The sequence below is a fragment of the Salmo salar genome, chromosome 18, assembly GCF_965601325.2.
Source record: "Salmo salar chromosome 18, fSalSal1, whole genome shotgun sequence".
In the NCBI taxonomy this organism is placed as follows: Eukaryota; Metazoa; Chordata; class Actinopteri; order Salmoniformes; family Salmonidae; genus Salmo; species Salmo salar.
The window spans coordinates 96,825,037-96,837,909 of NC_138308.1; the positions used below are offsets into that span (position 1 = coordinate 96,825,037).

Sequence of the window (12,873 nt, forward strand, 5' to 3'; positions counted from 1 at the left end):
CAGAACACAGAACTTTATAACTTAGAACACAGAACTTTGTAACTTAGAACACAGAACTTTAGAATACAGAACTTTAGAACACAGAACACAGAACTTTGTAACTTAGAACACAGAACTTGAGGGAACTTGAGGGGCGAAAACTCATATCGGAATTTGTCCCTATTTACTGTCCTGTGTGGGTTTACTGGTACTGTGGGAGGTGTTATGATGACTAAAAAAAACACACTGTGCTGAACTTTATCTCCTCTCAGTAAGACTAGCCTGAGTGTCAGGCTGTTTGTGTTGTCATGCCAACTCCTTGTCACTCAAAGTCATGTTTGGCTTGACAATGAGCAGGAGAGTTGGCATGAGTAGAAACCTATCCAGGCTACAAAGGCTACAAAGGGACAACCTGTTTGAGAAATCAATACAGACATCAACTGCTGAGTCAGCTAACCTCCAGGTCAGAGAAGAGATAGTGAAAAACAACAACCATACAGACACTAAAATCAAGAATATTGTGGTTTCATTCCAAAAACATGCCACCTATGTTCTTCTCTCGTTCTCTCCCCTCTACCCCTCACAGCTGCTCAGTCTGATCAGGGGTCGTATTTATCAAGCGTCTCAGAGTACTGGTTTCGGTGGGGACTGATCCTAGCTTAGCACACTTACTGAGATGTTTGATACGGCCGGCCAGCTCCAGGCGAAGGGGGAGCGAACAAAGGGCACAAGGGAAGGACGCAACCTGTCTGGAATGAGAAGCATCCCAACCGGTGAGTCAATCAATCCGTTACGAAACCCCAGGAGGTTTCTCTGAGAGACCAACAGTGACTAATGTAGGGTGTCCCCCAAATGGCATCCTATTCCCTATATAGTGCACTACTTTAGACCAGGGCTGGCACACCTATTCCCTATATAGTGCACTACTTTTAACCACAGTCCTATGGGTCTCCCTATGGGCCCCAGGTATAAGTAGTGCGCTATATAGGGAATAGGGTGCCATTTGGACCTGACCCAGGGTTTGTCATCAGGTATTGGCATAAATAGGGGCCCTGAGGCCCGGGGGAACAGTATTCTAGACGGACCACCACACAGAGAGGAGAGAGATGATGCTACTAAATATCCTCTGCTTCTGCCTGGCTGTCCTCGCCTCCACTTGGGTACGATAACATATTTATTCATTATTTATTACATCGTTATTTTAATTTAATAGGTTTAATAATACTTTATTTAATAATAGAAAATAATAATAGATTGAATTTATATAGAACTTTTTCCAGATGACATGCTGTATGTAGTCCTTGTTTATGTGTTGGCTGCCATTTTGTGAACAAGTGTTTTAAAGACTGCTTTAATCTCTGGGATCAAGCGGACATTTTGTTTGATGTGTGGATCATTTTTTTTACCCAAAATTAAATTAAATTCAGTGTGACATTTTGAGCATAATTGCAGGTTTCTGGGGTATGTAGACAAGGACTAGAAGGATGTTTTCAGCAGTGGTGTAAAGTACTTAAGTAGAAAATACTTTAAAGTACTTTTTGGGGTATCTGTACTTTATTTTATATTTTTGACAACTTTTACTTTCACTTAACTACATTCCTAAAGAAAATAATGTACTTTTTACTCCATACATTTTCCCTGACACCCAAAAGTACTCGTTACATTTTGAATGATTAGCAGGACAGAAAAATGGTCCAATTCACACACTTATCAAGAGAACATCCCTGGTCATCCATACTGCCTCTGATCTGGCAGACTCACTATACACAAATGCTTCCTTTGCAAATTATGTCTTGAGTGTTGGAGTATGCCCCTGGCTATCCGTAAAAATAAAAATAAATCACAAATTGTGCCGTCTGATTTGCTTAATGTAAGTAATTAGAAATAATTCATACTTTACTTTTACCTTTAATACTTAAGTAGATTTTTGTAATTACATTTACTTTTGATACTTAAGTATATTTTATCAATTACATTTACTTTTGATACTTAAGTATATTTAAAACCAAATACTTTTAGATTTAGTAGTAGTATTTGTATTTGACTGGGTGACTTTCACTTTTACTTGAGTCCTTTTCTATTATAGTATCTTTACTTTTACTCAAGTATGACAAAATTTGAATTCAGTAATTTTATTCTTGTAGATGGTAACTTAAATGAAATGTTTATGTAGCTTTTAATTTCAATCTCTCTCTCTCTCTCTCTCTCTCTGTCCCCCCCATCTGTTTCACCCCCCCTCTCTCTCTGTCCCCCTCTCTGTTTCACCCCCCCCTCTCTCTCTGTCCCCCCTCTCTGTATCACCCCCCTCTCTCTCTCTGTTTCCCCCCTCTCTCTGTCCCCCCCTCTCTGTTTCACCCCCCTCTCTCTCTCTGTTTCCCCCCTCTCTCTGTCCCCCCCTCTCTGTTTCACCCCCCTTCTCTCTCTGTCCCCCCCCCCCCCCCCCCCTCTCTCTGTCCCCCCCCCCCCTGGTCTCTCTCAGGCTGAGGACGCAGCGACTGTATTGAGCCCTCGTGGAACCCGGCCGGTAGAACATGGCTACAAGGCTGACAAATGTGCCGCAGAGAGGAGCTGGCCTTTCTGCTCAGATGACGACTGGGTACGTTTTTCACTCTGGACATGTCTAAATAATCTCAATACATGTTTAGAATCTTTGTTCTGGTTTTATTTGACACGGTGTGTGTATAGCTGTATCCTGTTCACCCATTTCTCTCTCCTCATAGGAAGACTGGAAAACACAGAGATGATCAGTTACTCAAACTCCTAGATTAATAAAAGTTCACATTTGATCGAGTTGATTGAAAACACAGACATTTTACAATCCAATTTGACTAGCGTTGATTTGACTAGGCGTTGATTTGACTCCATGTTCCCCTGTCTCCCTGTCTTCCTGTCTCCCTGTCTCCTTTCTCCATGTCTCCCTTCTCCATGTCTCACTGTCTTCCTGTCTCCCTGTCCATCTGTCTCCATGTTCCCGTATCCATGTCTCACATGTCTCACTGTCTCGGTCTTCCTGTCTCCATGTCTCTATGTCTCCCTGTCTCCATATCTCAGTCATTTTTATTCACTCTGGGGTGGATTTGAGGACTAGGCTTAATTTGAGTCTGGTGAGCAGTCCATCTATGTGCTGCTACTCACTCTTCTCTCCTCCTCTCACGTCCTCCTCCCCTTCTCTCTCTCTCTCTCTCTCTCTCTCTCTCTCTCTCTCCTCTCCTCTCCTCTCCTCTCCTCTCCTCTCCTCTCCTCTCCTCTCCTCTCCTCTCCTCTCCTCTCCTCTCCCTTCCTCTTCTCTCTCCTCTCTCCTCCTCTACTCTCGCCTCTTCTCTCATCCTCCTCCTCTCCTCTCTCCCCCTCTCCTCTCCTCCTCTCCTCCCCATCCCCTTCTCTCCCCTCCTGTCCTCTGTCCTTCTCCTCCTCCTCCTCCTCCTCCCCCCCAGGGTCCTAAGTGCCCGTCAGGTTGTCGTATCCAGGGTCTGTTAGACAAGGCAGACCATTCCCTGCTGAAGAAGATAGAGAAGATTAGGCAGCTCCTTGACCAGAACAGAGCCAAACACCGCTCTGCCGACCAGGCATCCAAACAGACCTATGACTACCTGAAGGAGAAACTCACCTCCAACGCAGGTGAGATCCTGTACCATGATATTGTTTGATTGGATGAACGATCTGCTTTGTTTGATTGATCTCGATGGTTTACATGCACTAGTTCTCTCTCTATCTTTCTCTCTCTCTATGTTAACCATCCCTCTCTCCCTCTCCTCTGTCCCAACAGGTAATGACCACAGCTTCTATGACCTGGCTGAGCGTCTCCGTCAGAGGATCGTCGACATCAAGATCAAGATAGACCGCCAGCTGAGGATCCTCAACGCTCTGAAGACCAGCATCAAAGACCAGGTTATAGATATGCAGAGGATGGAGGTGAGATTAAGATTAGTGATTAAGATTTGTAATTAAGATTAGTGATTAAGATTAGTGATTAAGATTTGTAATTAAGATTAGTGATTAAGATTAGTGATTAAAATTAGTGATTAAAATTAGTGATTAAGATTTGTAATTAAGATTTGTAATTAAGATTAGTGATTAAGATTAGTGATTAAGATTAGTGATTCAAATTTGTGATTAAGATTTGTAATTAAGATTAGTGATTAAGATTATTTATTAAGATTAGTGATTAAGATTAGTGATTAAGATTAGTGATTAAGATTGATGGTGAAGACCAGGGTCAGAGACCAAGGAAGACATATTGAGACCTCGGTCTCTTTAACAGTTGCACCCTGTATAATACAACATAAATATGGGCAAAATATATATACATACACATTAAATATGAGGAGAATGCAGATGAAGAGACAGTCACTTTCTTTCCACAGAGAGTGTTTCCACCTATGTATTCAGTACCCTTGGTGCTATTCCTCTGGTTTGAGAGATCTGAAATATAAGTTCTCTCCTCTAACCCCTCCCTTCTCCCCCTCTCTCCCCCTCTCTCCCCCTCTCCCAGGTGGACATTGACATCAAGCTACGCTCCTGTAAGGGATCTTGTAAGGGCTACGCTGAGTTCTCCGTTGATCAAGCATCCTACGTGGCTTTGGACAAACAGATGGACCAGCTAGAAGCCCAGAGGGTTCAGTCTGTCGAGACCGTCGGCTCGCTGTACGTCATGAAGAGCCGCCCGCTTAAAGACGTCCTGGTCGACAGGTGAGGAGGAGGATGATGATGCTGAGAATGATGAAGATTATGACCTCTTTGATGATTCCCTTTTTTATTTTTCTTCTCCCCCCACTCTCCTCTCCTCTCCTCTCCTCTCCTCTCCTCTCCTCTCCTCTCCTCTCCTCTCCTCTCCTCTCCTCTCCTCTCCCATTCCCTTCTCCCCATGCCCCCCCCTCTCAGCAAGTATAAGTCCAGCCTGGCAGGGGAGCAGAAGCAGGATTTCTTCCCGGAGGTGAAGTCTGTGAAACTGACCTTGGAGGCCGAGGGGTCCAGCGCTTCGTCTGCCGCCACTGTCAGCAAGGTCCCGGGTACGCACTACCAGCCTTCGACCTCAGGGTCTTCATCTTCATCTTCATCTTCATCGTCATCGAGTTGGTCGACGGGATCAGGGTCGAAGGACGGGTCGAAGACAACGATCACGGAGCTGGGTGGGGGTGGTGGTGGTGGTGGTGGGGGGATGAGGGGGGATGGAGATGGGGATTTCTTTAAGGGGATGGGTGGACTCGGCGGAGGGCTGGGGAGTCTCGGAGGCGGAGATTTCACCTCTACCGGTCACCAGACCACGCAGATTTCGAGCTGTACCAAGACAATAAAGAAGACGATAGTGCATACGAAGGACGGGCCGGTGGAACGCATCGAGGAAGTTTCGAGCGGACCAGGCTGTGAGGCAATGAAGCTCGGCGGCGGAGGAGGGATGGGGGAGTTCTTCCCATCCCTCCCTTCCTCTTCCTCCTCCTCCTCCTCCTCCTCCTCATTCACCAAAACCACAAGCCACGGCAGTTCCAAGGGAGGCAGTAGCCTCCTCAGCAGTACCAAGACCGGCGGCGCTGCCGACAGGTTCGGAGCTGATTCATTCGGAATGGATCTCGGAGCGTTTATGCGCGGGCACGAGGAAGATGATGTCCCGGAATTCCACAGCCACGGCGTGAAAACTAGCGTCCGGAGCAAACGGCAGGCAGATTATGTGGGAAAAAGTACATCTGACCAGGAGTAACTGCCCAATACATGACCTAGCTAGCCGCTGTTAGCCACTGTTAGTATCTTAGCCTAATGGCCGTTAGCAATTAGCATGTTAGCCTCCATTAGCACCTTAGCCAAACTGACATTAGCGATTAGCACCTTAGCCTAGCGGCCGTTAGCGGTGAGTGTCTTGGCCAGCAGCTCTTAGCGTCATAGCTAGCAGTGAGAAGTGAAACGTTTCTATTTTTTTTGTCGTAGCTCAAATCAAATCCTAGAATATGATCAACAGTAGCCTAATTAATAAACATTTGTAAAGTAGTTCAGCCAATTGCTCATATGATGTGTTTGTGTTAAAAAAAGTATTTAAATCTAACAAATTGTATAAAATAAGTTCCAGAGATACTGTCTAAGATTTGCTGTACTAAACATAATAGTGTATTCTGAACCGCTCCTGAGCTGACTACCAGAAGGGGTCCGGAGGGGTAAAGGGGAGGTATGGCTGAGGTTAAAACACCCCCATCTTCTGACCCGGGCACCTGAGGGTAGAGCTAGAAGACCGTGAGGGAAGAGGTTGGCATGAGGGAGGGAAAGAAGGAGAAGGGAAGAGGTCGGGGGGTAGGAAAAGTGAGAGAGAAAAAGAGCGAGAGAGAAGGATGGGGAGTGAGCGACAGAGGTAGAGAGAGAGAGAGAGAGAGAGAGATATATTGCTGACTGTTGATTCTGTGAGTAGATGATTAAAATGTGACTGTGTTTTTTTTTTTGACCCTGTGAATGATGTCAATGTACTGAATGTTCAGGGAAAAAAACAAACAACCAGGTAACTTCTGAACCAATCAGGTACTGCCGATGTTCAAATAACTGTTCTAAGAACAGAAAGGGGTTCTAAGAACTACGTTACAACTTCTGTTAGAACGTCCAAACCAAGCTACTGATGCAACAATAAAAATGTGTTCACTTCAACTTCATGTTTTGTGTTGTATTTTTAAATGCATTTTATTATTATAATGATAATTATTATATTATTCTTTATGTGTATGTCTCTTGTGTAAAAAAAACAGTCAATAGTTAGTGGGAAAAAGGTATATTTTATAGTATTAACAGAAATCAACCACAATATTAATAACAGATAAAAGTTAAAAGCATTACATATCAATAGAAAACTTTATAGTCATAATTATGGTATAGGCTTATACATTGACAATATATAGACATTAGGATTTAATATGATATTTAATATGATATACATTGGAATATAAAGACATTAGGGTATAATATGATATACATTGAGAATATAGACATTAGGATTTAATATGATATACATTGAGAATATATTGACATTGGGATATAATGTCATTGGAATATATAGACATTAGGATATAATATGTTATATATTGAGAATATAGACATTAGGATTTAATATGATATACATTGGAATATGTTAACCTGAACATCTTAGTTATTTAGGCCTATTAGGGGGGAATCCTAACTTCCTTAGTCTCCCATTGACATAAATACATGACTAAGTGAGTATTTTGACGGAAGCAGAAGTTAGGATTTATATACCCATGTCACGATCAGTCAGATATATTATTATGGCCTAAGTAACTTCATTAATTCAGCGCCTCATAGAGATAGGCAGAAAACAACCAAATCATCAGCCACTGAGCTGTCTTAATGCTACCTTTACTTAACTAGGCAAGTCAGTTAAGAACAAATTCTTATTTACAATGACGGCCTACCGAGGAAACAGTGGCTTAACCGCCTTGTTCAGGGGAAGAACGACAGATGTTTACCATGTCAGCTCAGGATTCAATCCAGCAACCTTTCGGTTACTGGCCCAACTCTCTAACCACTAGGCTACTTGCCGCCCCAAACAAAAAATACATATAAAAAAATATATATATATATATAAAATAACAAAAATAAATTAAATAAGCAGAAAGAAACACTCTTGTTCTTTCCTCTATAAGAACATATATAATAATATACTGTATATAAGGAATATTAAGAATATGTAATAATATAATCTATAATATTTTATTTATTTAAAAAAATAAGAACAATATTTTTTTTAAATCAGAAAATGGGTTCAGGCAACCTTGGTTTGACATGTAGAACTTCAATGGTCAAATAGTTTGCAGGTCTAATCAGTTTGTTGTCAACATGGATAGTTGACTGAACTCTGCTCTGTCAGCTATGTTCCATTCACCCCAACGATTAGCACACAACTAATATTGACTGAATCAAATCATTAACAAAGCACTACCATAGTATTTTAATCTTATGAAATACATCATACGAATCTACAATGGTTCAACGTGAGTACATCTGGGCATTTTTTTTAGGCTGAGTTCTAGCCTGAAAAATGTATCAAAATTCCTCAAAATACTAATACTCAATTGAAACCCTCTTTGAAGAGTATCTTAAATAACTCTCATTGCGCCCCTGTGTGTGTTTGTAAATTGGACGTGTTTAACAATACTTGAAGTCCCCACAAGAATAGTAAACGGACATAAATCTGACCAACTGGAGACATTTTTGTTAGTCACCACAAGGTCAAATGCTATTTCTAGGGAGTTTAGGGTTACGATTAGAATTAGTGTTAGGGTTAGAACTAAGTTTAGGTTTAGGGTTAGGGTTAGGGTTAGAACTAAGTTTAGGTTTAGGGTTAGGGTTAGGGTTAGGCTTAGGGTTAGGCTTAGGCTTAGGTTTAGGGGTTAGGGAAAATAGGATTTTAAATGGGACTTAATTGTGTGTCCCCACAAGGTTAGTTATACAAGACTGTGTGTGTGTAATCTCTTGTGGACAGATTCAAGTGGACAGAAACTGTGAGAATCTGTCAAGGCTCACATAGAATAATGTAATTACGAGCAGCAGTAATTCCTGGTTTGGGGTTTTCGTTGTTGATTGGGTGAATTTGGGTTGGGTGAAGGCAGTTCTTAAACCTGTGCAGTGATTTTCAAGCCCCTGTGCGGATGATAAACGGTTTCCATTAGCTACAAAGTCAAAGTTGGCTATATCTTAAAAATGTATGAAAACAAAAATGTCCTTTATGGCCATGATTTGGCTGAGAGTTTACTTTTGAGAGGGAAGAGACTTCACTTCCTTCCTTTGCACAAAGGTAATCACAATTGTTAATGGCATTTCCCCCCAGAAGTAAAACAGGAAATTACAAACTTTCGGGAGAGAATTTTACTTCTGGGTAACTGAGATTAGTGTGTGTATAATGTGTGTGTTGTTGTGTGTTGCTGTGTGTTGATAAATGTTAAAGAGGCTAATGTATACAATCACTCACAACATAAGCAGCAGTCAAAAGTTTGGACAAACCTACTCATTCAAAGGTTTTTCTTTATCTTTACTATTTTCTACATTGTAGAATAATAGTGAGGACATCAAAACTATGAAATTACACATATGGAATCATGTAGTAACCAAAAAAGTGTTAAACAAATCAAAATATATTGTAAATGTGAGAGTAGTCACCCTTTGCACACTCTTGGTATTCTCTCAACCAGCTTCATGAGGAATGCCTTTCCAACAGTCTTGAGTGAGTTCCTACATGTGCTGAGCACTTGTTGGCTGCTTTTCCTTCACTCTGCGGTCCAACTCATCCCAAACCACCATAAAGATAAAGAAAAACCCTTGAATGAGTAGGTGTTCTAAAACCTTTGACCGGTAGTGTACATATCCTAACCAAAAGCCATGGATTTCAGGCAACATCTCCACTTAGCTAAAGGCTAGAACTGCCTCTTTCAAGGAGCGGGACGTAAATTTGGACACTTATAAGAAATCCCACTACGACCTCTGACAAACCATCAAATAGACAAAGCATCAATACAGGACTAAGATCGAATTCTACTACACCAGCTCTGACACTCGTCAGATGTGGCAGGGTTTAGAAACTATCACGGATTACAACGGGAAACCCAGCTGCGAGCTGCCCAGTGACGCGAGCATACCAGATGAGCTAAATGCCTTCTATGCTCGCTTCAAGGCAAGCAACACTGAACCATGACTTCGTCAGGAGGAGGTTGAAAATATCAGTGAAGACACTTGCCAGCTGGTCAGCACGTATTCTGAGTAAATGTTCTGGTAATCCTTCTGCACCTGTGGCCTTGTGAATGTTAACCTCTTACATCTAGACGTTCCGCTAGCGGAACACCTGCTCCAATATCCAATGATAGGCGTGGCGCGAATTACAAATTCCTCAAAAATACAAAAACTTCAATTTTTCAAACATATGACTATTTCACAGCATTTTAAAGACAAGACTCTCCTTTATCTAACCACACTGTCCGATTTCAAAAAGGCTTTACAGTGAAAGCAAAACATTAGATTATGTCAGCAGAGTACCCAGCCAGAAATAATCAGACACCCATTTTTCAAGCTAGCATATAATGTCACAAAAACCCAGAAGACAGCTAAATGCAGCACTAACCTTTGATGATCTTCATCAGATGACACACCTAGGACATTATGTTATACAATACATGCATGTTTTGTTCAATCAAGTTCATATTTATATCAAAAACCAGCTTTTTACATTAGCATGTGATGTTCAGAACTAGCAAACTTCCGGGGAATTTACTAACAATTTACTAAATTACTCACGATAAACGTTCACAAAAAGCATAACAATTATTTTAAGAATTATAGATACAGAACTCCTCTATGCACTCGATATGTCCGATTTTAAAATAGCTTTTTTGGTGAAAGCACATTTTGCAATATTCTAAGTACATAGCCCAGCCATCACGGGCTAGCTATTTAGACACCCGGCAAGTTTAGCCTTCACCAAAATCAGATTTACTATTATAAAAGTTTGATTACCTTTTGTTGTCTTCGTCAGAATGCACTCCCAGGACTGCTACTTCAATAACAAATGTTGGTTTGGTCCCAAATAATCCATCGTTATATCCGAATAGCGGCGTTTTGTTCATGCGTTCCAGAAACTATCCGAAATGGGAAATCAGGGTCGTGCGCATGGCGCAATTCGTGACAAAAAAAATCTAAATATTCCATTACCGTACTTCGAAGCATGTCAACCGCTGTTTAAAATCCATTTTTATGCAATTTATCTCGTAAAAAAGCGATAATATTCCGACCGGGAATCTCCTTTTCGGCAAACAGAGGAAAAATCTCAAAGGCGGGGGCGGCCAGGGCACGCGCCTAAGCCCACAGTCCCTTGATCGGCCACTTGAGAAAGGCGATAATGTGTTTCAGCCTGGGGCTGGGATGACGACATTCAGGTTTTTCCCGGGCTCTGAGCGCCCATGGAAGACGTAGGAAGTGTCACGTTAGAGCAGAGATCCTTTGTAAAAGATAGAGATGGCAAAGAAGTTCAAGAAATGGTCAGACAGGCCACTTCCTGTAAAGGAACCTCTCAGGTTTTGACCTGCCATTTGAGTTCTGTTATACTCACAGACACCATTCAAACAGTTTTAGAAACTTTGGAGTGTTTTCTATCCAAAGCCAATAATTATATGCATATTCTAGTTACTGGGCAGGAGTAGTAACCAGATTAAATCAGGTACGTTTTTTATCCAGCCGTGAAAATACTGCCCCCTAGCCATAACAGGTTAAAGGTCTTACTCAGATCGGCTACAGAGAGAGTGATCATACAGTCGCCCGGAACAGCTGGTGCTCTCATGCATGGTTCAGTGTTGCTTGCCGCGAAGCGAGCATAGAAGGTATTTCGTTTCTCTGGTAGGTTCGCATCACGTGACTGGGTTTCCCATTGTAATCCATGATAGTTTGCAAGCCCTGCCACGTCCGACAAGCGTCAGAGCAGGCTAAGTAAGATTAGATCTTAGTCCTGTATTGACATTTTGCCTGTTTGATAGCTCGTCGGAGGTCATAGCCCATAACATTCTGTCCGTAACTTGCAAAGACAGGGTGGAGGTCCTCATTCCAGTTGTAGGATTTCTTCTTCTCTTCTTTTTACATATGGACTCAGATCTTAATTGAGCAACTGACCAATTACGAAAGACTTTAGTTTTTGGTTAACCGATATTAAACCTTGTTAAACATATTACAAGTTGTTAAACCTCAAGCTGAGAAACATTCCTACAGGTACAGTACGTGGACGCGGCTACAGAATCCATGGTAACCACCAAACACATCTACGATACCAACCTCAAGGCCATCGTCAAGACACCTTGAATTGATCTATTAATCAATAAAATATATGTCTGTCTGTTGTTGGTCTATCTTTCTGTCTGTCTGTCCGTCCGTCTGTCAACCAATCCATCGATCTTTCTACAATATCTGTCAATCGAATACCTTCCATCTGTTTTTCTTTCTTCTTCCCTCAGTTTTCCTTCTTCTCCCTTTCTCTCTCCATCACTCTTCCCTCCATCTTCTGTTCTGATTAATTGATTGTGACTACAGTGTTTGAGCTGAACTAAGTGGAGTTCGCTGAGGAGTTCGCCCGGAACCTGCCAGCGCTAAGAGAACGGTTGGTTGCGTTGTCATGGAAACTGAAGGAGCAACGAAGCCGCTTCCAGAAACAGATAGAAGATTCAGGCTTAGAGGGTTATGAGTTACTTAGAGGGTTAAGATTTACTTAGAAAGTTAAGAGTTAGATTTAGAGTGCTAGATTATTTCCTGGACAGAGATTAAGCCCAGTCCTTGACTTATAAAACACTTTCAATAGAGATTCTCCATTGAGTATGCATTTTAGTTCAGGACTAAGCTTAATCTGTCCAGGGAAAGTTAATGGTAAATTCATCCACAAACTCCTTTCTGGGCTCAAGAAGGAAAGGAGATAAGGAAAGGAGATGAGGATAGGCAATGAGACTTGAATAGGCCTATTGGCACACAACTATTGATTTTTCTCCAATTGTGAGAACAGGTGACTCATGACAAACATGGGGCCTGTCCCATATGGCACCCTATTCTCTATGTGGTGCACTACTTTTGACCAGAGCCCTATGACACTCTATTCCCTATATAGTGCACTACTTTCGACCAGGGCCCTATGACATCCTATTCCCTATGCGGTGCACTAGTTTTGACCAGGGCCCTATGACATCCTATTCCCTATGTGGTGCACTACTTTAGACCAGGGCCCTGGTTAAAAGTAATGCACTAGACAGGAAATCGGGTGCAATTTGGAACATAGCTATGATCTTTTCCTACCTCATCCCACCAGTCAAGGTCCTTTAATGTTAACTTCAGAGTTAATATATAAGCCCTTGGTCAAATCCTTCCTGTTCACTATCCTAGCTGTCT

General features: G+C 41.9%; 1 protein-coding gene across 1 annotated transcript; it reads left to right on the plus strand.

Moving 5' to 3' along the window:
* The first annotated feature begins 981 nt into the window (after positions 1 to 981).
* LOC106578169 (fibrinogen alpha chain) lies at positions 982 to 6,040 on the plus strand. Its single transcript, XM_014156798.3, has 6 exons — positions 982 to 1,139; positions 2,459 to 2,575; positions 3,414 to 3,597; positions 3,746 to 3,891; positions 4,472 to 4,668; positions 4,861 to 6,040. Exons 1-6 carry the CDS (start codon positions 1,086 to 1,088, stop codon positions 5,672 to 5,674), a joined length of 1,512 nt encoding a protein of 503 aa, XP_014012273.1. The 5' UTR covers positions 982 to 1,085; the 3' UTR covers positions 5,675 to 6,040.
* The last annotated feature ends 6,833 nt before the right edge of the window (positions 6,041 to 12,873 follow it).